At 41.1% G+C, this 25,106-nt stretch overlaps 1 protein-coding gene and 1 pseudogene across 1 annotated transcript; one reads left to right on the top strand and one right to left on the bottom strand.

Moving 5' to 3' along the window:
- Nucleotides 1–5,942: 5,942 nt before the first annotated feature.
- Nucleotides 5,943–6,206, top strand: LOC142441461 (small EDRK-rich factor 1 pseudogene; annotated as a pseudogene).
- A 14,794-nt stretch (nucleotides 6,207–21,000) lies between these two features.
- LOC142441459 (olfactory receptor 5AC1-like) lies at nucleotides 21,001–21,924 on the bottom strand. Its single transcript, XM_075543437.1, has one exon. It carries the CDS (start codon nucleotides 21,922–21,924, stop codon nucleotides 21,001–21,003), a length of 924 nt encoding a protein of 307 aa, XP_075399552.1.
- Nucleotides 21,925–25,106: the final 3,182 nt, after the last annotated feature.

The following is a 25,106-nucleotide window of genomic DNA, read 5'->3' as shown; positions in this document are numbered from 1 at the left end:
TGACCTGGTAGGACTGCCCCTTTGGTTCCAGAGCCCAAAGCCTCATCTTTCTTCCATAGAGCAGCTGGTGGATTCAAACTGCTGACCTTGTGGTTCCCAACCCAATGTGCAACTCACTATGTCTCCAGGGCGCCTTTATGCCCGGTTTAAGTTCTTTGAGAGAGGACCTTATGTGATTTCAACATTGTGTGGACATGCCTTAGTATCCACTGATTTCCACCTTCAAATTGTTTTAATAATCTCTTTGTTTGATTGTTTCACTTCCAAATGAATATTTCTCTGCCTCTTACTGCTGCCATCGCAAGTTCTGATTTTGCTGTGTCGATGGCAGTGAGTTTGGAAGCTTTGGTATGCACTTCTCAGTAAATTGTTTCACGGAAAAGTGAACAGAGAATGCTCCCGCATTCAAAATGTGCACAATACACAAGATTTGTATGCTGCTGCTTCTGAGTTGACGCATACACTGCTATACAAAACTCTCTTGGTTGGTAAAGTAGGTAAAATATTAAAATAACTTTAGAAGGTACAGTGCAGGAAAGACATAAGCCGCTAACCAGCTGGCTATTAAGGCACTTGTATTACAAGTTACATATGCATCTGAGAGGACAATTGCTTTGGTAAAGAGGCATGGGATGCAAATGTTGCATGCGGGAAGCTGTTACATCCCCTATGAATCTGTTGTCTTTCCTATGTCCATTCTCTGATTAGAATTTCTGAGCTCTATTAAACCGCATGGGAATCTGGTTGTACATGTGATTGGATATTGTCCAGATTGGCACAAATTACACAGCACATGGCTATGCTTCTAAATCAGCGGCCAGTTGTTTACTCAGTCCCTCATTCACTAGAGGATATTTCTTTGAAGAACAAATGAGCAAATATAAATATTAATGAATTATATTTAGTCGGCGATCCAAAGGGATTTCTCTCTTAAGATACAGAAAAGTGGAAGTACCCAGTCTGGTGTATGGCCCCCCATGTAACAGACGCCTGGGGACCTCGGGAAGAAATCTCATTTTCACTACTTGCACAAGTTCTCTGCACTGAAATCAAGACTACAAATGAGACTGTGAAAGTGAAAAACAAAAAACAAACCCTGCCCCACTGTGAGAAACACGTTCTTCACTTACCCCTTACTTGACAATGTAACGAGGTAGACGGGGGATTTTTCTGCAGCAGCTCGGCAGCTGACCGTTGACCAGTGTAAGGAGTTCACACTTGTAACAATCTCGTTTCTATTTGTGCGTGCACGCAGTAAACAGCTTGGACACATCTCTGACTGAGTGCTGGGTGGTGTTTGAAGCAGTTTTTATGTGTTCTAAGATTAGATAGACTATACTCTGCAGATTACGCAGGCAGTGTCAAAATTAAGATCTGCGTAATTCTCCAACTCCTAAATATTTTCTTGCTTAAGTTCCCTAAAGAAGGTGCAGACAGTGATCCAACAGGGCAAGATTTCATGCGATCTCAGCACTGGAGCTTGGGAGTAGGAGGGGGGAAGAGAAAGTGGGAGCATTTCCTGATACTTAAGTGCAGGGTCGGAATCAGGAATCTACTAACCCCCACCCTCACACACCTCGTTTGTTTTTTTTAATCAGGAACCTGGAAGCTCCTGAAACACTTCCTTACCTCTTTATGTTTGCTGCTCTGGATATACATGTGAGAGCCTAGTCAAGATTCGGTGTGTGAGGGCAAGCTGGCTGAAACACCTGTCACCTCTTGATGGTCACGGCTGACGGGATGCTGCTGCTCACCCTCATCCCTTCGCTCCTTTTCTGTGTCTTTCTGGAAGCCTGGGGTTTGCCAAAAAAAGAAAAAGAAAAAGGAGAGACTCACATAGAGACAAAAGGCCTTTTTGGGTCATTAAAGACTCGTGGGCATTGATATTGACTAGCCTTCCCTTGTGATCTACGCTTGAGGAGTTTCCTGGAATACTTGACTTTTATTGCTAAAACCAGGAGGGTCTCTAACAAATCCAGATTAACTGCTCACCTTAGCCGATGGCTGTGCACTCTACCAGAAGGGCCAAACCTGCTCTTGATTTCTGATAATATATAGCAATGATGATGTGTTTACATCCAGAATGATTATTTCCCCCCTCAAATGAAGAAACTACTCTTGAAACATAAGAAATTACTTCAATGGCTTTAACTTTAATCTCATTAGTACATGAAACTACATGCCCTATAAATAACTGACATTAGAAGTTGATATGTGGACCAATGCCTACTCAAAATATTTGGAAGGTGCACTAAGCAAATGTCACTGTTAAGAATAGCATATTACTGTGTTCGGCCAGGTTGAGTAGCGAAACAATTCCAGAGGCGCTCATATATGGGTAAGAAAGAGCTTCATATCAAGGAGTAATTGAATATCAAGAAAACATTCCAGCCCAGCCCAAATCACACCCATAAGTCTGATAATAGTCTATAAGTCCAATATTAGTCCATTAGTCCCTTTTCAGACTCATGTATATGGGGGTTCACCAGAGATTCACTCCACACAGGGACTCCACAAAGAGATTTTGGGCTAACACTATTATTCATGAAAAAAAGTGGGAAAATTTTATATATGTATATGCATATATGGACATGTTCAATAAAATTTGCATTAAAACAAAAGAGAAGAACGAGATGGATGGGAGCAATCAGTAGTGTTATCAATATTTTTTCAAATCTTTAGTCTGTTTCCAAGGGACATTCTTAGGGGGCAGGAGAGTATATTTCCCTATGCCCTCCCCTCTCATCTGCGGCCTACAGGAGACAACAAAGTGGGATTAGCTATTGAGTCTCCTTGATCCAACATAGCATCCAGTGAGAATATCCAATTAATTAATAAAATGATAGGCTGACTGAGAAGATTATTCACTTAATCTTAAAAATACACCGTGAATCCTTGCGTTACTACTTTGTCAGGTTAATTACTTTTGATCTAGGCCTGGGTTATGCTTTCTCTTAAACCACATGTTAATACACCGCCCTACGGATCGTGTGTGTTGGGGTGGGGTGGGGAGGGAGAGTACATTTCCTAGGTGTGTAAATTATCACAAATATTCTCAGTGATATAATACCTTTAACTGAGTCGTGTGTGATGGCGCACATCTTAGACTGCTACCTGCAAGGTCAGTGGTTTAAAATCGCCAGTCGCTCCTGGGAAGAAAGTTGAGGCTTTCGACGTTTGTAAAGCGTTATGCTTTGAGGAGCCCACAGCGGCAGTTTTTAAAAACCGCCTATTAGTGATTTCAGCAGGGAGCCCGGGCGGCCCAGTCGGGCGGCTGGGGTGGACATGGCTGGTCCCCAGCCGTCTGTGGGCCAACAGCACGGTCTACACGCGTGGCCAGGGAGGCTCAGCAGCCCCAGGGGCTCCTGCCCCTTGGAGCCGCGGTGAGCCGGCATTGACGCGATGGCAGCGAGTTTCCCTTGGTTTGGATTTGTTTCCGCAAAAAACGACCGAGAACGAAGCTCCGAGGTAGACGTTGTTCACTTGAAGGACCATGTGGGGAACTAACTCTTGGGGGCATCTCTACTGTCTGTGGCCGGAGCTGGCAACCATCCTGCCCAGCAAAGGCAGTCAACCCCCAAAGGCCCAATGAACGCCAAGCCAGAGGCAGGCTGCTCTTCTCAGGCCACACCATCTCCTAACCCCTCTCCGAGCCTGGACCCCACGAACCGTCACCCCCCGGATTGGTCCATCTTCAAAATCACTTCTACCAGAGAAGCCCCCCTCAGCTGGGCTCACTGTCTCATGTGGGGGGAGGGCGGGAAGACCCATCCATATGGCATTGCTCTGCATCACTCCACATCTAGAGCCCTTCCTACTAGGGTGCTTGGCGACCATAAGGGGAATTCAAGTCAAGAGAAGGGGGTGGGGGGTGCCACACGCCTCTATGGGAGAAGGCGATTTCACTTCTTTGGTGAATAAAGGGCATGAGGCGACCTGCCCTTGGGACGCCGCTTCACAGTCCTTATTTCGTTACCCCAGAGGAGAATCGCCCTGGTAGCTTGTTCCTCACTGGGCACGGTTGACCAGCGTCACCAGCCCCTGGCGAGCTAAGCCGCCTGCAGTGGACCAGGGGTGCTGCCGTCTGTCTTGTCTACGTGCACGCCAGAAGGATCCTATCTGGAAAACTTAGGAAGCAATCTGGACTTTCCCGGAAAGTCAACTTCAGCAGGGTGAAGGGAGTGAAGGACTCCCTTAGACTCACAGCTGAAACGCGTTAGTGTTAGACGAGGCAGATAGTTACTCTCCCGAGGTTATGGGCTTAGAGGTCACTGGACTTTGGTTCAGCCTTTTGTTTTAAGGGTGGTCAATAAATGGCAGCTGAGGACGACCCTAGATGGACTATTTTCATGCCGTCCCTGCTTTTGGATGACATGTTGCAGATTAGCAGGCATGGTTCTGCCTCCGTGAAGGCGTGTTATGGAAAGCGGTGCCCTCTCTCCAACCCTTTTTGCTTGTGTAAATTGTGTCCAGCCACTTAGAATTTTAAATTTGTACAAGTAAACGATCCATGTATCTTGGTCTGAAAATAACCCTAAATCTGTATACTTTCCTTTTCTCCACAGTATTTTGAATTCTATCTCATTGGTTTAATTAATGATACCGTCAATAGAATTACTACGTGCCTCACTGTGGTGGCTCACATGTTCCCCAATAAGACATAAGGATGTCTCTGCAGTGAACCATGGATGCAGATAAACTGCATATGTATGAAAGGGGTTTTAGCCTGCACTTAATTGTATCCCTAATCTGAAAACTTTGACTTCTTCTGATGTGCCTTTACTCAATATTTGCCCTCATGAAGAGATCACTGAAGATATGGGTGCTCTAACAAGGGTGCTGAAGAAACCAGATGGTGCTCCACTATCAGAAAGAATTGCACCTGGAGTTTTAATGCCTTGCCTTAAAATAAGCAGCCATCTAAGGGAAGTTTCAACGAATTCTGCACAGGAGAAGCGCCCCAGCCTGTGTGATCCAAGAAATGTAAATCATCAAATCTAAGACTGGAGGGGGGAACGATATGAGAGCTAAATTCTGAGCACCTCGTTTTCAGAAGACAGTGGGTTACAGTGTATGTCAACTCCATGTTCAGCGTCCCCACTTGAACTTAGCCGTTGGCGTATAGCCTTGCAGCAGACAAAATGCTTTGGCAAGGGTGTGATTTCAGACATAGCTAGCTTAAAATTTAGCACCTTATCATTTGATCTCCCTTCTGACTCATCTAAATTTGTTCTCGTTTCTAATAATTTCTGCTTTCTTTGTAATGGAAGTCTTTTACAATGTTGTTAATGCTGTTGGGAATTGTGTTGCTCTTTTGGTTTCATATGTTTTTCTGCATATGAAATTCAGAACAGGTATATCTATAAAGACAGTTTATTTTATAGCTTTATAGACAGTAGGATTAATAGTTTCTTAGCAGTATGGTTGAAGAGATTGGGAGGAAATGGGGAATTAATAACGAATGAGTACAAGAAAGAACATGTTTTAAAATTGATTGTCGTGATGACTGCAAAACTCTTTAATGTGATTGAACTATTGAATTGTATGGAGTGTGAGTTACAGGCCAATGAAATAGCCCCGAACCTGGTCAGAATACGTCTCTTTCTTGTCACTTAGATCATGTTCAGATGCCCACAGTGCCTCTTTTCACATTATCAGAATAAATCACGGGTGTAAATAAACATAAATCTTTCCTTTTTCATTAGCTCATTTTTGCCAGGCGAACTCCCGATATGAATATCCACAGGAGGGGAGAAATAAAGGCAGTTTGATATTTGGTTGGTTATGAACGTCACAAGGGAAATGGGTGACATACAAATGAAATCAGGCTAATGGCCTAGGCTGAAAGAGGGAGTCTGCAGAAAGTCTTAGGTTTCAGTTAAATTACAATAAGACGGCGCTGCCCGGCTGGTGGTGACGGCGGCCGTGCGTGGGAGGGAACCGTTGCTTCTCTGAGTCGCTCTGTCCCTGTGGTCGGCATGGCCCGTGGAAATCAAAGAGAACTTGCCCGCCAGAAAAACATGAAGAAAACCCATGAGATTAGCAAGGGAAAAAGAAAAGAGGATAGCTTGACTGCTTCTCAGAGGAAGCAGAGGGATTCTGAGATCATGCAACAAAAGCAGAAGGCCACTAACGAGAAGTCTAAGCAGACGAGAGGAAAATGATGACTGGCTGGTTTGGAATCCCTGGTGCTCCTGCCAACGAGTGTATCATCTGCTCTGAGATCAAGATTTTGTAGCGTGAACCATCATTACATATGTTATAACTGATCCTTATAAAACGGTCTATTTTAAACTTGACCTTTCAACCTGATTTAGTGTGATGTTTTAGAACCATTCTTCCAAAAATAAAACACTAACCATGCATGTAAAAAAAACATTACAATAAGACAACTCTTTCTGTCGAGGCTGCCTCTGATCCTTCGCCCAATCCTTTCAGTGTTTTCCTCTGCAAGCCCAGGAAGCTTAGCTCTTAGGGGTTCTTAATATAAAAGCAGAAAGTGACATCTGCCAAAATTAGAAAGTCACAACGACCAGAGACAGACTGGGCCACAGAGTCTCTGGGGGAATTTTGCACGAGTTTTAACCTCTCACTTCCAGAAAGTTCTTTTGTTCACTCTGAGTCTACTCTGATGTTCACCCTGATCCTTTTTATTCGGGTGGGTAGACAAAGTGAGAGCTTAGAGAATATAGTTCAAGCTTCCAATAATTAATTGTCTGGGGATGTGAAGTGACGAAACTGCCTAAAAATAGAAAGCAAAAGATAAGGACTCGTTGAGATTGCATCAAGATAAAAAACAGCAGTATAGCAGCAAAACTTCTCAGTGAGTCTGCATATCTTGACCAGGAAACCAGGGAGGCATAGAATGCGATGGGCGCGGGCCTTCGGACTCCTCCCCTCCTCTTGTTAACTCACAAAACAATTCTGACTCGGGAGTTTTCATCACTACTTTGTTTGCATTTTTGTTTCTGGTATTTTGGAGACATAAGCTAGCTATGAAAATAAAAGCAGCCTGTTTGGAAACATGCTTAATTTTCCTTCCGCAGAATTGCTGGATCCTCAGAAGAGTATTTTTCCTCCTAGTACCCAGTTTGACGCCCCCTCCGTTGTGTTCCTGAGAAGAGCTGACCGAAATGCTGAAGAATCTTGCTCTTTAAGGGAAAAGTGGCCGGCAGGGCAATTGTCCTCACCTTGTAGTAGTTCAATACAACCACTAGAGGGAAGCAAAGGACACACATTTGGATCTAGCAGGAACTCATTCAGTCTCCCTTATGAAAAGCAAATCTCAAATCACACGTGGAATAACTTTTGGTTACCCAGGATTCATAAGGCAAAATTAAAGGGAGAAATGAATAGTATCATGCCAATTAAGGGGAGATTTCCTACTGTTGAGGAAAATGTCATTATATCAATTCCTCACGCACAGAGTGAGGTTCAAAAGCCACGTCATTCCCACAATCAATATTGGGTGAGACTTGGAGGCTGCCCCTTGTCTTCAGCGCTGCCGAATCTCCTTCAGGTTGTTGCCCACCTGATCTTGCAGACGCCACTTCTATGGTTTAAGATAAAATTTTGTTGCGTTTTCAGTGTAAGTTAACACAGCGAATTAGGTTTCCATTTAACCATTTCTATACACTTGTTCAATGACATTGGTTACAATTTTTCCAATCCAAAGAAACCACACACCGATTAAAAAAATAGAACGAATTAGGAATGCGTTAAGAGGGAAAACAAATGCTAAGGCTTCATGGTTAGGTCTATGTTGGACTGCAATCTGCAAGGTTAGCAATTCGAAACAACCAGCTGCTCAAATGAGAAAGACAGGGCTTTCGAGTCCCACAAAGAGTTACAGTCTCAACTCACAGGGGCGCGTCCGCCCACAGGGGCACATCCACCTTGTCCTAGGAGGGTTGCTATGAGTTTATTAGATTTCATAGCAGTGAGTTTGGTTTGTATTAATTCAGTTTTGGGTGTACTCTGGTCTGTGGGTAGGCCTTACCACATTCCCGATCAATGATACAAATAGATTCAAGGCAGGCTCATTGCCTGGGATAAGGTGGGTTTTCTAGAGAAACAAAAGCACACATCTCTATATAAGAAAGAACTTTATACCAAGAAGTTATCTTATATTCAGAAAACTCCAGAGCCAAGTCCAACTCAATTCCTAAGTTCAATGCTAGCCACATTCCCCTTCAAATCACATAGCTGCAGGGCAATGATGTAGGAAGGGGATGTTGGGAGAGCACAGGCTGGTGGTGTAGAGTCTTGTGGATCCGAGTTTGGTGGGCTCTGGCACGGTGCCAATAGCTCTTGGGGTCAGACAGCTGACTGTTCTTAGGTTAGGGCTTATGGTTGAGTGTGCATTCAAAATCCTTTCATCTATCTAGGGAATATGTGCAGCTCGGTTTAATGGCAGCCTTACCAGTTTTTTGAGGGAAGATCTGACCTCCTTGGGGTCTTTAATCATTATAATAATAGTATCTTTAAACTAGCCACTAGTATAGAATTTAACACAGTGTTGAGATTAAGGGACTATTAGTAAGTGGGAAAGCTTATTAGATGCTTTCTTACACATCTTGGAAACATAAGTGATGCAACCTCTTTAAGAACACAACAGAGATTAGACACAGGGCACAAAACTCAATCAATAACTCTCATTCACTGCAGCAAAACTGTGTATGCAGAGCTAAGGGCTGGCTTAGAAAGCTAAGAGAATAGTAAAGGGTCAAACACATGGTAGTCTCAATTTGTCTATTCCTGGCCAACTCAAAAAGCAAGAGTTTTGAGCTGCAGTCCAATGATGTGAAATCCATAACTCACGTAGCAGCCATCCTTTTCATTTCTTTGTGGGCTTACAGCTTCAAAGCCAAAGGCGTTCTAGCTGCTTCTTTAATTAGTTCTATTAGCTCCTTTAATCTGCAACAGGTGTGTGAAGGGAAAAACCTGCAGTACTTAGTAGCTTTCCAACTCGGATCTTTCTGATGTGGTCTATATGCCGTATGCCTCAAGAGGACAAGATCTATGAAATCTTGGTAGTCTGTTTTATGGGTTCTGAGTCCAAAAGGGCTGAAAACAAATTCAGTTTATCATACGTGATTAGCTATATAGGACCAGTGGATTCTCACTCTTGAGGGCAGCATTTTCCCCAAGAGCACGCGGCCCTCTCCCCTCCAACAGAAGTGAGGTCATTTTCTTTGAGACAGATACATCTCCGTCTCCTCTTGGTCATGGACCTCCACCAAGTGTATTGAACAACAATGTAGGGCTGTCTACCTACTAGGGATGACCACAGGGCATTGCCACATGGCATGAACTATTTGGTCATCTCCTACTCTCCTCCTAACAAGGAATTGTCCCCAGCCTGGGTGGTGCTTCTGTTGGAGAAGTGGTCTTTACAAAACACTGATAAAGGAGTGACGTGCTTATAAGCATTAGACAGCCTTACCACCCCATTGCCTGTGAGGCTGGATTGAGTGACTACGTGGTCTAAGAGCCACTGCTTGATTTTGTCTTGGAGTTTGCCCTAATAGCAGCCGTCTCATGAAGTATTTGTCTAAGTCACTTCTATTGAATGATAGAGTGCTGCTGTGAACTTATAACTCTTTGGTAAGGCAACACCAGTTTAGGATCCACAGCTCAGCTGCATGGTGATTTGGAGGCCCATGGTTAGGTGCACAATCTCTATGAAGGACCAGTAACAAACCAGAAAGCAGTTAGTTTCAAAAGGAGAGTAGTCATGTGCAAAGCGTGTTAAGGCTTTTCGCCCCAAAACCACGAGTTTGTACTGATTTACCAATAGAGGCCTATCAAAGATTCCCAAACCTGTCACTGCTGTGTCATCACAGAGTAACACAAGGTTCCAATAAAAATCAATAGCTTTTGAGACACTTGATACCAGGCTGGAGTGGCACACTCAAAAGAGGGATATATTGCCTCCACATCCAAAGATTCCCACCAGGCTTTGCACCACCTCTTTAGTACTGGGAGAGGCCAGGTTCAAACACTTATACTTCACTTTAGAAAGATGATCCTGACAAATCCCCACATCTCTAGACCCTTTGAGATTTCATTGCGGTGGAAGATACCTGAATTTTTGTTTGGTTAATTTCCCACCATCTCACAAGCACATATCTTCCTGGTATGTCTCGTCATTATGAATTCTTCCTGACTAGGTTCACTCAGTATAATGTCATTAACGTAATGGACCAGTATAACTTTTTGAAGAAGGGAAAGTTGATCAAGAATTATGGCATAGTGCTGGAAAGTTGATATATCATTGAGGTAGAATAGTGAAGGTGCATTACTGGCCTTTCCAGCTAAAGGAAAATTGCTTCTGGTGATCCTGCAAAATTAGAATTGAGAAAGAGGCACTGGCAAGATTAATAGCTACATACCAGGTACCAGAAGATGTAATAATTTGCTGAGAGAATAGAATTACCTCTGTAATAGCAGTTGCAACTAGAGTCATCACCTGATGAAGTTTATAACAATTGACCATCATTCTCTAAGATCCATCTCTTCTTTGTGTAGACCAAATAGGTGAGTCCAAATGGGGATGCGGTGGGAGTCACTATCTTACATACTTCAATTCTTTGAAGGTGGCACTAATTTATGCAATCCCTCCAGGAATGTGGCACCAGTGCTTTTGAGTGACTATTTTTCTAGATGGGACAGTTCCAGTATCTTCCACGTAGATTTTCAGACTATAGTAGCTCTTAGTTTCTGAGTATGTTTATGCTAATGATTAATTCTGGAATGGAGGAAATCACTTCATGATGATTTGAGAAGTCACTGGGCTTAGTGTAAGATGAACCTGAGTCAAGGCTCCATTAGTAACTTGACCTCTATGTGCCCCCCACTTTGAATAATGGGCCATAGGGACATTTTGAGTCTCCTGGAGTTAGTGTCAATTCAGAGCCAGCATCATTAACCCCTGAAATGTTTAATTATCCCCCTGTACTCCTAACTCACCCCCTTCAACCCCAACCCCTAAACCTCTCAAAAAAGGCTGGGAGAAAGATTAACAGTCTAAATTTTGAGCAATATAGTGTGGTTCTTCCTCAACAGGACCCAGTCTCCCCTCCATTCAAGGGGTTATTAGCCAGCAAACTGATTTAAAATGGGGGATTAACTGAGGGACTGTGATTAGTCTTACATGGAGGTGGGTGGGGCCGAGGGCTCGAAGATGTCACTTGCTTTTTTTTGCTTAACTCGTGTGCTAGATAAGATGGTCCCCATGGTGAAACAGCAGGTGAATACGCAGCTGCATATAACCTGAAGAGGGGATAGGACATTTTTATAAAATGATCATAATTCTTCCCCCTTCAGTACCTATGCTTTGTTTAATGAGACTTCAAAGCCCTGTTCTAGCAAGACATGGAATTTATTTCTCCATTAATAGAATTGATACCAGCCTTCAATTGCTCAGTAGAATATGGTGGATTTGGAATTGTTCCAGTTCTGAGACTTGACCTTATGAAGCTTTGTATACTTCATCTATTGTCTTGGAGTTCTTCGCAGTCACTTGGTGAGCTAGATGAGACCAATCTAAATTATGACAAATACACATGGCTCTGTCATCTCCATTGTCCCAGTAAATGGGCAACTGCCCATAGAAGTCTGTCTGTCTTTCCACTGTCTCAGGATACATTAGTGAATCCAATTAAGACCAAAAGCTGGATACAGTCCAAAGTGCCAACTCACAGAATTTTAATGAACACCAAGTGGTTGTAAATCCTCCACATTTTGGGATGCCTTGTTATGTAATAAGAATGAATTGGGAAGTACAAACCAGGGAGTAGAAACTGGATTTTCAAGGGTTATATATATATATATATATATATGTATATATATATATATATTGGCAAAAGCTAGCAACACTCATGTAATTTCATAGATTTCTGTTTATGTTTAAACTGTCCTAATACTTATCAAACTGTCCTAATCATTGCTTAATTTGTGAACCAGTTCCTGATAGCTAAGGTGTTGAGTAAGATTAAAAAATTAAAATAAATAAAATTCCTCAGCTCTTGTCTCCTGGTTTGGTGATCTATGAGGTTGAGATTTAGGCAGATTTTGAATAGGTCTCAAGGCTCCAGACAAAGACCTGTAGTATAGTATTTAAGTGTTTGGCCCCTGGCAGAGAGATTGCTGATTCAAGTCCACCTGCTTGCTCTGCAGGAGAAAGAGATGGTGATCTTCTCCTGTAAAGGTGAGAGGCTAGAGACCAGGTGGGGCAGTTGTCCTCTATCCTCCAGGTCACTGTGTGTTTGAGTTACCTGGAGAGTTAATTCTCAGACAGGGAATAAAGGATATTATTAGTAAGTAGATATTCCCCTCAGAACCTCAAACCATAAATGAGGTGTGCACTGATTATGAAAATTTTACATCTACATTCAGATTATGTACGGTCATTGGACAATTTAGAGTATAAAACTGGAGCACAGAGTCTGCATTAGTTCATTCCAGCTTAGTTTTCAGCTGAGAATTCTTGCTCTGTTTTTGCTTCTTTGTCCTATTCTGAACTCTGTTGTTATCATGAAAACCTGGACTCGCTTAAAACTTGTGATATGAATTGATGACTTCGATGACTGCTAGAATGTATGCCAAGACAATCAAGACTCAATTTGTAAAATACATTCATATCGACTCCTTATTCCTGACCTTAGAATATTCCTCATTCCTCTGACTCATTGGTTCAATTTTCTACCATGTTTAAAAAAAATAAGCCCACCTAGTTCTTACAAAAGTGAAACTGTGCCCATGGTGTACCAAGGATGGGACTATCAGAGTGGTCATCTAATGTGTAGTCTGTATGAAAATTAAAAAAAATATTAAGTGGATAAACACCAAGTTAACGTTTTGTACACGCACAAAGGGGCCTAAAGCAGCTTGTAGAAAATGGAAGGAAAGGACAATGAAGCCATTCCATGAACTTTTCAAAAGTCTGTATATACATATATGTGTCTGTGTGTATCTACATACACATGCGGACACTTGCCATTTCAACGTGTTTAATAGACATAATTCAGTGATACTGATTGCATTCCTCATGTTGTGCAGCTATCAACACTGTCCAATTCCAGAATTTCCTATGACCCTCAAATGAAACTCACTGTAGCCTAAACAGTGACTTCCCCTTTCCCTCTCATTCTTGGCCCTGGTAACTGTGAATAAACTCTGGTTTTATTTGTTTGCTTTGTTTGTTTTTAAAATGTACCTAGTCTAGAGACTTCACATATAAGGGCAATCATAACATACTGTATTTTTAAAAGTTTATTTATTTAATCATTTTATTAGGGGTTCATACAACTCTTATTACCATCCACACATACATCAATTATGTAAAGCACATTTGTACATTCATTGCCCTCACATTCTCAAAACATCTGCTCTCCACCCAAGCCCCTGGCCTCAGCTCCTCATTTTCCCTCCCACCCCTCTCCCCACTCCTTAATGAGCCCTTGATAATTTACAAATTATTATTTTGTCATATCTTGCCCTCTCTGACATCCCACTTCACCATTTTCCATTGTCCATCCCCCAGGGAGGAGGCTATATGTAGATCCTTATAATTAGTTGCCCCTTTTCCAACACACCCTTCCTCCACCCTCCAGTATCGCCACTTACACCACTGGCCCTGAAGGGATCATCCGCCCAGGATTCCCTGTGTTTCCAGTTCCTATTTGCACCAGTGTCGATCTTCTGGTCTAGCCAGACTTGCAAGGTAGAATTGGGATCATGATAACAATGGTGCGGGGGGAGGAGAAGCATTTAGAAACTAGAGGAAAGTTGTATGTTTCATGGTTGCTACATCACACCCTGACTGGCTCCTCTTTTCCCTGAAACTATTATGTTTTTTTTCCCAATCATTTTATTAGGGACTCATACAACTCTTATTACCATCCATCCACACATCAATTGTGTAAAGCACATTTGTACATTCATTGCCCTCATCATTCTCTAAACATTTGCTCTCCACTTAAGCCCCTGGCATCAGCTCCTCAATTTTTCTCCTCCCTCCCCCTCCCCTCTCCCTCATGAACCCTTGATAATTTATAAATTATTATTTTGTCATAGCTTTCCCTGTCTGATGTCTCCCTTCACCCACTTTTCTGTTGCCTGTCCCCCAAGGAGAAGGTCACATGTAGGTCCTTGTAATCAGTTTCCCCTTTCCAACCCACCCTCCCTCTACCCTCCATGTATTGCCATTCACAACATTGGTCCTGAAGGGATCATCCGCCCTGTTCCCTGTGTTTCCAGTTCCTATTTTGTACCAGTGTAGATCCTCTGGTCTAGTCAGATTTGCAAGGTAGAATTGGGATCATGATAGCGGGTGGGGAGAGGGGAGGTAGAAGCATTTAGGAACTAGAGGAATGTTGTATGTTTCATCATTGATACATCGCACCTGACTGGCTGGTCTCCTCCACGAGACCCTTCTACAATGGGATGTCCAATGGCCTACAACTGGGCTTTGGGTCTCCACTCTGCACTCCCCCCTTCATTCACAATGATATGATTTTTTGTTCTGATGATGCCTGATACCTTTGACACCTCATGATCGCACAGGCTGGTGTGCTTCTGCCATGTGGGCTTTGTTGCTTCTGAGCTAGATGGCCACTTGTTTACCTTCAAGTTTTTAAGACCCCAGATGCTATATCTTTTGATAGCCAGGCACCATAAGCTTTCTTCACCACATTTGCTTATTCACCTGCTTTGTCTTCAGCAATTGTGTCAGAAAGGTGAGCATGATAGAATGTCAATTTAATAGAGGAAAGTATTCTTGCATTGTGCGCATATTTGAGTGGAGGCCCAATGTCCTTCTGCTACCTTAATACTAAACCTATAAATATATGCACATAGATCTATTTCCCCATCCTCATATATAACTATATTTACATATGTACACGCCTTTATTTAGACCTCTATAAATGCCCTTTGCCCCCTAGCTCTTTCCTCTATTTCCTTTTACTTTTTTCTTGTCCCACAATCATGCTTAGTTTTCATTTGGGTTTCAGTAATTCCTCTTGGTTACATTACCCTTGATCACTCCCTACCAGGCTCCCTCCTCACCACTGATGTGGATCACTTTTTGTTCCCTTGTCCCTGGGTTTGTTAAACACCACTACCTTTCCTCCTACCTCCCCCTCTCCCATTGTTGGTCCCATTGTTTTCTCCTCCACATTGTTCATCCAGCCAATCTTACTTAGACAGACTTGTGGAGATAATAACATGCACAAAAACAAGACAGAGAAAAACCAAGCAACAATATACAACAAAACATCAACAACAACAAACCAATGACAGAAAACAAAACACAATAAGAAAGAAAAGCTTGTAGTTAGTTCAAGGACCATTTGTTGGCCTTTAGGAGTGTTTTCCAGTCCAGTCTGTTGGGGCACCACACTTGGCCCCAAAGTCCACCTTCGGCATTCCCTGGGGACCTCGCAGCTCTGTTCCCTTGCTGTTCTGTTGCACTCACTTAGTGTTTTACCTCGGTGTGGCAGGATCAGATCAGGTGCAATTCCCACACTGTGTCTCCGGTGTTGTCCCCTGTAGGGCTATGGGTTAATGAGGCACATCATGTCTCATAGTGGGGCCAGCCATGTGGTCCTCTCTGTGGACTGGCTGCTCTAATCGGGAACATCATCCTCCAGGCCTGGTGGGCCAGGATGTGCTCCACTCTCTCCTCCTCCCTCTTCATCATCTCCCGTGTGCGCTGATCAGACATGTCCCTCTCCCAGAGCTGCAGATTCAATGTCGTCCTTTGAAATAAATTCTTATGGAGGCAGGGGCAGGTGAGCATACTGTATTTTAGTGACTGATCTTCCACCTAGCGTAATGCTCACTCAGTGTCCAGTTTTATCCGTCTTGTAGCAGCTCTCGGGTCTTTTTTTCCCTCTTTGTGGCTGAGTAGCTTCCATTGCATGCACATATCACTTTTTAATTACCCATCCATCTCCTGTTACTATTTGCTTGTTTCCACACATTGACTACTGGGAATAATGTCGTATGAATATTGGTGTGCACTTACCTACTTGAGGCCCGACTCCCCTTTTATTGGAGTAAATGTATAGATGTACAAATTACTTGGCGAGGTTGGGGGGGGCTCATATGACCAATCTAGATGAACATTTTCTTAGGAATTTCCAGACGTTCCCACAGCACAGGCCATTTTATAATCCCATCAGAAATGGATGAAGGTTCCAATTTCCCCTACAAATTTGCTTTTTTATTGTCACCCTGGCCAGCATTTCTAAATGATATCAGCATTCAGTGATAACATACTCTTTCTTGAAAAATATTCTGAATTATAAATAATTGCTACCATTCTGGTGACTACAACTAATAAGTATACATGTTTCAAGTTGGCGTGTTTTATTCTTCTAACCTTACTAAACATGGCGTTCTATGTGTACGTTTATTCAGAAGAATGACCAGGTGTACAATGGACCCAGACCCCTGTGAGCTCCTTCAGGTTTCAGTTTGCGGGGTCAAGAGGGGGTGGGGGAAGAGGAGCTGATACCAATGTCTCAGTAGAAAGTCATTGTCTAGAAAAGAATGATGGCAGCATAGGTGCACATCTGCCTGATAAGATTAATGTGAGGATGGTAAGAAGCATTGTAAGAGCCCTCAAGAAAATGATCCCCCCCAAAAAAAGACTGTCTGTGGGGCACAGGGGAGGAAGCAAGCAGGCAGAGGCGTGCAGCATGGAGGCTTCCTCCTCGTTGCTCATGTTGCTCTGCCTGCGCTCACTTCCAAGGAGCCCAATAGAAGGGCAAAGTGCAGGAGGGTGGCCCTGTGAGGGAGCATGCAAAATGCACCCGGGGTTCTGCATCCCCAGCCTCAGGACTGCGGAGTGGGTGTCCCAGAGAGCCCCTGCAGAGCCCTGTGCAGACAACCCTGCAACTGGAAGGAGCTTGGAGCTGGCTGCAAGGATTTATTTGAGAGCTGAGGTGTGTGTGGTGGCCCAGGCACCGGAGCCTGCCAGGCCAAACTGAAGAAGCCATGGTATAATGCCCAGTGCAGGAGACTTTCTGCATGATGGAGGCCTGTCCCACCAAGACCAAATGCTAGGCCAAAGCCAAGAAAGGGAAGGGACAAGACTAGAGGTTGGGCCTGGATGTCAAGCAGCTCCCTGACTGCCCGGGATGTGGCCAAGCCTTTTCCTCCACAGGGCCCAAGTCACTGTCCACTGATGCCTTTTTCCCACTCATGCCATTATCCATCCTGCTCTGCTTCTCCCCTTTCACCTCCTACTTCACTCTGAGCACCCCAAGTGGGGAGCGGCTAGGGGCTCTAGGCAGGTTAGGCCTCTCCCCAACATGTTTGATTCTCCCTCCCTCCCCACCCACCATGTTCTCCTCCACAATGATACCATTGCTAAGAAAAAAATAAAATAAAATACACCTTTCAACAGCAGTAAACCTGAGAACATTAGGAGTTATTTAAGTTACATTTTATGTCCTCAACCCCTATAGTATTATTATACACTCCTATAGTTTAAGAATTTGATTAGAAATAAACAGTAACAGTACATTGATTTTACAGACAACATTGGAATGAATTTACTCATTTTTGTCAGATCACAAAATTTGTGTTAGAATTTACAGCTATAAACTTATGCAGATTGTAAAGTATAATCTTTTAGCCTGGAGAGCATTTTGTTTTAATCAACTATGAGCAAAGATGTTAATAAATTTGACAGGCTTGATTAGCCCACCTGTGGAGTTTTTACAGCAATATACCGACTGGGGGCGGCCAGAGGTTCAGAAGGGGATGTGAGACAAAGGATGGCCTTGTGGACATCACAGGGGTCTTGGCTCAAAGAAGAGAATATCAAAGGGACATTGACTTGAGTTTTATTGCCCCTGCAAGGGCATTCGATTGTATGGATCATAACAAACTATAGATAGACTTCAGAAGAATGGGAGTTCCAGGACACTACCCGATGCTGTGTGGAACTTGTCCATGGATTAAGAGACAGTCATGAGGACACAACAAGGGGATACGGCATGGTTTGAAATCAGGAGAAACGTGCATCAAAGTTGTATCCTGCTCCTATACTGAGGTCTCTCAGCTGGGCACTGGCAGGCTAGTTTCACTGCTCTTACTTTTACAGCGTGGCTGCACTCCATAATAAATAGCTTTGACAGCTGGTACGCCATACTCAGAGGAATTTCGAATCTTTAATCAGCCCACACTAGCCCCAGCAAGAATTTAATTTTTCATGAATTAATGCATTTCTTGAGTTGACCTTACATATTATTTTAAATGCAAATTCCTCAGATATTTCTTAAGATAGAAGGAAAGACTGTAGCTTAACTGGTAAGCTTCACTATCGCCCGGCCCCGCCCCATCCCATTAGATATTAAGTAATATAAGCTGGGATTAAAAAATCATTTTATTGAGGGTTCATATGACTCTTATCATAATCCATACATACATCCATTGTGTAAAGCACATTTGTACATTCACTGCCCTCATCATTCTCAAAACATTTGCTCTCCATTAAGCCCCTGGCATCAGCTCCTCATTTTCCCCCTCCCTCCCCACTCCCCTCTCCCTCATGAACTCTTGATAATTTATAAATTATTATTTTGTCATATCTTTTTAAAACATTTTATTAGGGGCTCATACAACTCTTATCACTGTCCATACATATACATACATCAATTGTATAATTTGTCATATCTTACACTGTCTGACATCATTGAAGTTATCCCATTAAAATCCTCAATTACAAAAAAAATCCTCAATTACTTGTACAGTTGTAAACAGAATTTAAGAGTGTGAAAATTTTAACACGTGGTTTGTGTTAGGCCACTGACTAGAAAAACAAATCCAATGAATTATATATATACGAGCTTCATATCAAGAAATCATCCCAGCCCAGTCCAACCCAAGCCCGTAAGTCCAATTCTAGCCCATAAGTCTCTTGTTAGACTCACACAACCACATGAACTGATTCAGAATGCAGGAATATCCCAGGCCAGTGGGTGCAGCATTGTGGAGATAATTGGAAATGTTGCAGGGCACTGGCAACTGTCAGGGTGGCCAGCACCTAGGAAAATGAAAGGGGAGAGAGAGAACAGTTCCCACTGTCTCATATTCTTTTTTTTTTACATTTTATTAGGGACTCATACAACTCTTATCACAATCCATACATATACATACATCACTTGTATAAAGCACATCCATATATTCCCTGCCCCAATCATTCTCAAAGCATTTGCTCTCCACTTAAGCCCCTTGCATCAGGTCCTCTTTTTTTTCCCCCTCCCTCCCCTTTCCCCCCTCCCTCATGTGCCCTTGGTAATTTATACATCGTTATTTTGTCATATTTTGCCCTGTCTCATATTCTTATACCGTCAGGGAGTCATCAGGCTAACTTGATCGACAGGTTTGACTCCACCTCTAGACAGGTTGACATAAAGTCATCTAATTACCATATGGTTGTTTTACAGGTTCTTCAAATAAAGCATGTAATATGTGTATGATGCAAAAATAATAGCAACTATATAAGGGATTACATAAAAATACTACTGGTGTATTATAGGATAAGAATTTTACTAAAAAAGAAAATAAAATATTAAGAAAATGTATGGTATTTGCAAAATTAGTCACAAAGACAAGGAAATTATTGAAAAATTTCTCTAAGAAAAGAAACATAATAATATGAGATATATTTAAAACAGGTATTTTTAATGAGATCTGTTGAAATAAATTGTGAGACTATGCAAATTGACTATTTAATATTAATTTTAAATTAATAAATCAAGTTAAATGATAAAAAGTATTTTTCATATGCTTCAATATTTAGAAAAATAAATTTCTATATATATGTGTGATCCATTTACATAGCAATAGCTAATGTGTTTTAAAAATACATGATCAATAGGCATATTTGTATTCAACAACTTATATTTAATTTTCATTTTGTATAATCATTTTTTCTTAGTAACTGTGCTAAAAAGTTTTATTTAAAGATAGGCATTACGAGCTTTGTATGTATAATAATTCTAAAATAAATAGGCATATTAGGCATATATACTTAGTCATATTCTGGAGTTGGAAGTAAATTATTAAGAATTTTTAATAATACTTTGACCCATGCTTTTATATATAACACTAGGCCCTTGTCTTGATCTGGGGTTCTTTTTATTTATTTTTTGCTATCTTTTCATCTCTCATACATTTGATAGAAAAAATTATGTAATCATAGGCCAATTTAGGGAAGTGTTCTTTATTACATGGAAGTATTTCCTGAGACAGTCCAAAATGGATTGATTATGGAATATTATGCTATTATATAACATGCGATATTCCTGGTAAAAATAGGATGTGAAGTTATAAACATTAGCTATGATTGATTTTGATGATGTACTTTTTAAATAATGTCAATTTACATTTCCCCCTAAGATTCACCCATTTAAATATATAGATTTCCTTTTACTCAACTCTTAAATAATACATTTACCTACTATTATTTATTCACCACAGGGTTCATATCTTCTAAGAAATTTTGCCAAGAAACAGTTTGTTTTTCTATGTAACTTTACTCTGCATATATGGGATTTCAGTGAGTTATAAGCCATTGAGGAAAATTGAGAACAACTGAGAGTAGCAAAGAACTGCCAGGTTTCAACAAGAAGCAAATCCAGTGGAGGGTAACGCTCATTCACGAATTTAAGGACACAGCCAATATACCAGCCTCAATTAAAGTAATTTTAAATAAAATTGTCACTTACTGCCTGCCATTTGGAAATTCCTTGGAAAACATTTAAATCCTCAAAATCTAAATAGGCTATGAATAAATGGAGAAAATGTGTCCAATTAAGTCAGCTATGGGTGATGCTACCAAGTTTCCGCTGTTTAATATTTCTGAGTGAACGGCATCAGCAGCAGGCTTACTTCACACTGACACCTGGTGGAAATGTGGAATCTTCAGCATCTTCGCAAACAGTACAAAAACGAACGTTGAAAACTTCCTGAAATCATTTATTTCTTTATTATTCTTTTCAAAGCTCCTGTTACCTCTTTGTTTCTCAGGCTGTAAATGAAAGGATTCAATAGAGGAATGACGATTGTGTAAAATAAGGAATACATTGCGTCCTGGCTATCAGCTCGGCCGGCGTCAGGACGCACATACATTAAGAAGATTGTGCCATAGAACAAAGACACAGAGAGCAGATGGGCACTGCACGTGACAAAGGCTTTGCTTCTGCCCCTGTCAGACTTCTTTTTCAGGATGGCAAAGAGCACACAGGTATAAGAGACTATGATGGCCACAAAAGTGAAGACTTGTATAAAGACTGAAAAGATGAAGATCAGGAGTATGTTAATTGTAGGATCAGTACAAGAAATTTTGAACAGTTGTAAAAATTCACAGTAGAAATACTGAATTAAATTGGATCTGCAGAAAGTTAATCTAAATACGAAAGTCACGTGAACCATGGAGTGCATTAAACCAATAACATATGAAATGCCTATTAGTCTCAAGCAGAGGGTGTTGGGCATCATTATTGGGTAAAGCAAAGGGTGACATATGGCCACATAGCGGTCATAGGCCATCACTGCCAAGAGGAAACATTCTGTTGTTGCACTGGAAGCAAATACACAAAATTGAGCTACGCACTCACAGAGGGATATCAAGTGATTGTGGACTAAAAAATTTACAAGCATCTTAGGAGTCACAGAAGATGAAGTGCAAGCGTCCGCAAAAGCCAGGCTGCCGAGGAAGAAGTACATGGGCGTGTGCAGGTGGGCATCCTTCCAGATGAGAGCAATCAGTCCAAGGTTCCCCAGGATGGTGATGAAGTAGATCACCAAGAACACCAGGAACAGGGGGACCTGCAGCTCTGGACGATCTGTAAGTCCCGTGAGAACAAACTCTGTCACCAAGGTCTCATTTCTATCTGCCATCTCCACCCTGTCCAATAACTGAAATGAAATCATAAATGAGGAAAACAGTCACGGAAAAATCATAAACATGGTGAGATTTTCATCGCTAACACATTTCTCATTTGCTAAATCAATTTTTTCCATTTCATGTGTCCACTCTTACATTTACGCAAATCTCCCAAATAAAAATTTCTGTCAAGTAAGTGTTAGCCTGCTAACCACGACGTCAGAGATTCAAACTCAAGGAAGAAGCTTTTAGCTCTTGTGAGGATTTACTGCTTCAGAAACTTTATGTAGAGTCATGATGAGTTGTAATTGTCTGGATGGCAGTGGCCTTGATTTAGTTTAATTCACATATGGTAACACATGAAATTAAAACAAATAATTTTAAATGAATAGGGTAGTTTACAACAAATCCTTATCTTGAATTTCACAAGAAAAAAAGATTGAAAAGACCAAGAAAATGGACATATAAGAAAAACCAAGGATCCGTTATGAGGTTTCAAAGAACAAAAAATCATATTATTGTGTTCACTTCCCTAATACGATCACTGAAGAAAAATGGGTGCATAAGCAAATGTCGTGAATAAAGCTGATGGTGCCCAGCTATCAAAAGATATAGCATCTGGGGTCTTAAAGGCTTGAAGGTAAACAAGCAGCTATCTAGCTCAGAAGCAACAAAGCCCACATGGAAGAAGTACACTAGCCTGTGCGATCACAAGGTTTCAAAGGGATGAGGTATCAGGCATCATCAGAACAAAAAATCATATCATTGTGAATGAGAAGGGGAGTACGGAGTGGAGACCCAAAGCTCATTTGTAGGCCACTGGACATCCCCTTACAGAAAGGTCTGGGGGAGGAGACAAGGAAGTAAGGGTACAATGTAGCAACGATGAAACATAAAACTTTCCACTAGTTCCTAAATGCTATCCCACTATCATGATCCCAATTCTACTTTACAAATTTGGCTAGATAAGAAGATATTCGCTAGTACAGATAGGATCTGGAAACACAGGGAATCCAGGGCGGATGATCCCTTCAGGACCAGTGGTGACAGTGGCGATACTGGGAGGGTAGAGGGAGGGTGGGTTAGAAAGGGGGAACTGATTAAAAGAATCTACATATAATCTCCTTTCAGCGGGGGCGGGGGGTAGACAAAAGAAAAGTGGGTGAGGGGAAATGTCGGATGGTGCAAGATATGACAAAATAATAATTTATAAACCATCAAGTGTTCATGAGGGAGGGGTGAGCAGGGAGGGAGGGGGAAAAATGAGGATCTGATACCAGGGGAGAGCAAATGCTCTGAGAATGATGAGGGCAATGAATGTACAAATGTGCTTTACACAATTGATGTATGTATGGATTGTGATAAGAGTTGTATGAGCCCCTAATAAAATGATTAAAAAAAAGAATTACCAAGAGTACCTTAATTGATATTGTACTGTAATATAGTATTATAGTAAGGCAATATTGAGATAGTGACATGACAATAGACAAGAAGATCATGCAATAGAAGAGTGAGTTTAGAAATTGATTATAGCATATATGAGAATATGATATAAAACAAATATGATAGTTCAATGCCATAAGAAAAGGATGTGTGATTTCGCAAATAACTCTGGCTGTGCTGTCTACTTTAAAGTACATAACATTAGCCCCGCACTTCATATCATAGATTTTTTTGATACTTAGGAGACAGTAAGGTAACATATGGGAATTAGAGAAACATTTAAGCAAGAGAAGAAAGTCAGTATAGAAGCATAGTCACTACTTAACTTTATTAAGTAATGAAAGAGTGTCTAACCATAGTCAACAAAGTTAAAATAGGTTAGGGAATATATTTTACCATGTATATGAAAGGTACAGGTGAATACCATGTAATATAAAAATAACTGCTAAAATAGATAAGAAAAGAGTTACATATATGAATGACAGATGTACAGATGAACAAATCAAAATGGCCAATACATGAATAGTTGCTCAGTTTTCTGTATGATCCCTACGTACACACCTTCACAACCATACACACACACACACCCCTTCCATGTCATCCTAGAATTAAATTGCTAGGAACAATCCTGAATACATGTAACTCTAGAGTCTGAAGAGCTATACTTTCATATATTACTCATAAAAATATGATTATGACAGCCATTTTGAAAGACAAATATAAAACTCTACTACATTGAAAAAGGGTACCATGCTCTTTGATTTACTGCTTTTACTTTATATACTACAGAAATAAAAAGACCACTTCACAAAAATAAATATGCAAATAGTAGTCAATGCATCTTTACTTAAGGTGACAAAGCCCAGACACATGGACAATAAGATACTTGAATAGTCACGGTATTGTCATATTATGGAACATGATTCAACCATAGGACAAAGACCTATATCACTTGAATTGAAATTTTCTACAGTGTATCTATCTTGGATGAGTAAATTATAAACAAGGGTAAATAATGTCATCATATTATACAGTAAGTAGTGGATTTAAAAAGCTACTTTACATTAGAAAAGTGTAATTAGTAGACACTATTTATAAGACAAGCTTTTCAGGAATGGAATGGTGATAGAGTGGGAAAAGTTGGGGAGAAAAGAGGGATACATTAAAGCAATGAGAGCTCCTTACTGGGGATGGGAACAGCATAAAACTATGTAGTTAATTTACATATGTGTGAGCACCTATCTATACACATGTCTAGAAGTGTATGCTAGGGACTTGGTGTTACCTGGGAGGTGTTCATACTTGCATTCTTTTTAAGCATCTGTAATATTGCCAAAGACAAACGATCTCATCATTTATTGTAAGTAATGCTTTTCCTCCAGACCTACCATAAAGTTTCTATTATGTATTGTCTTTCTGTTGTAATAAAACTTGTTTAGTGGCATAAAAAATGAAATGTATGGAAGGTTGTTCTCTAACATGTCAATCTTGAAGAAGAGAAACAAAAACAACTAATTCCTACTGTTGAATCTTAGGGCTGTGCTTTGCTGCGTAGAAATCCAATGTTTAATTAAAATAGATTCATTTGGAATATTTGCACACAAATGTTACTTAAAAGCAGAAACAGCCTTCTGGGAATTTATTATTCTTTTGAATATTCCCAACAGGAGTAGATCTTTGGCCATTGAGAGTCACTGTGCTTTGTTATGGTTGTTTTAAAAAAATATTTAAATCTTTGCTACAATAGTATAAG

This window comes from Tenrec ecaudatus, chromosome 2, assembly GCF_050624435.1.
Source record: "Tenrec ecaudatus isolate mTenEca1 chromosome 2, mTenEca1.hap1, whole genome shotgun sequence".
NCBI lineage: Eukaryota > Metazoa > Chordata > Mammalia > Afrosoricida > Tenrecidae > Tenrec > Tenrec ecaudatus.
Note: the sequence above shows the minus strand (reverse complement) of the source record. Positions and strands in the feature narration are given on the sequence as shown.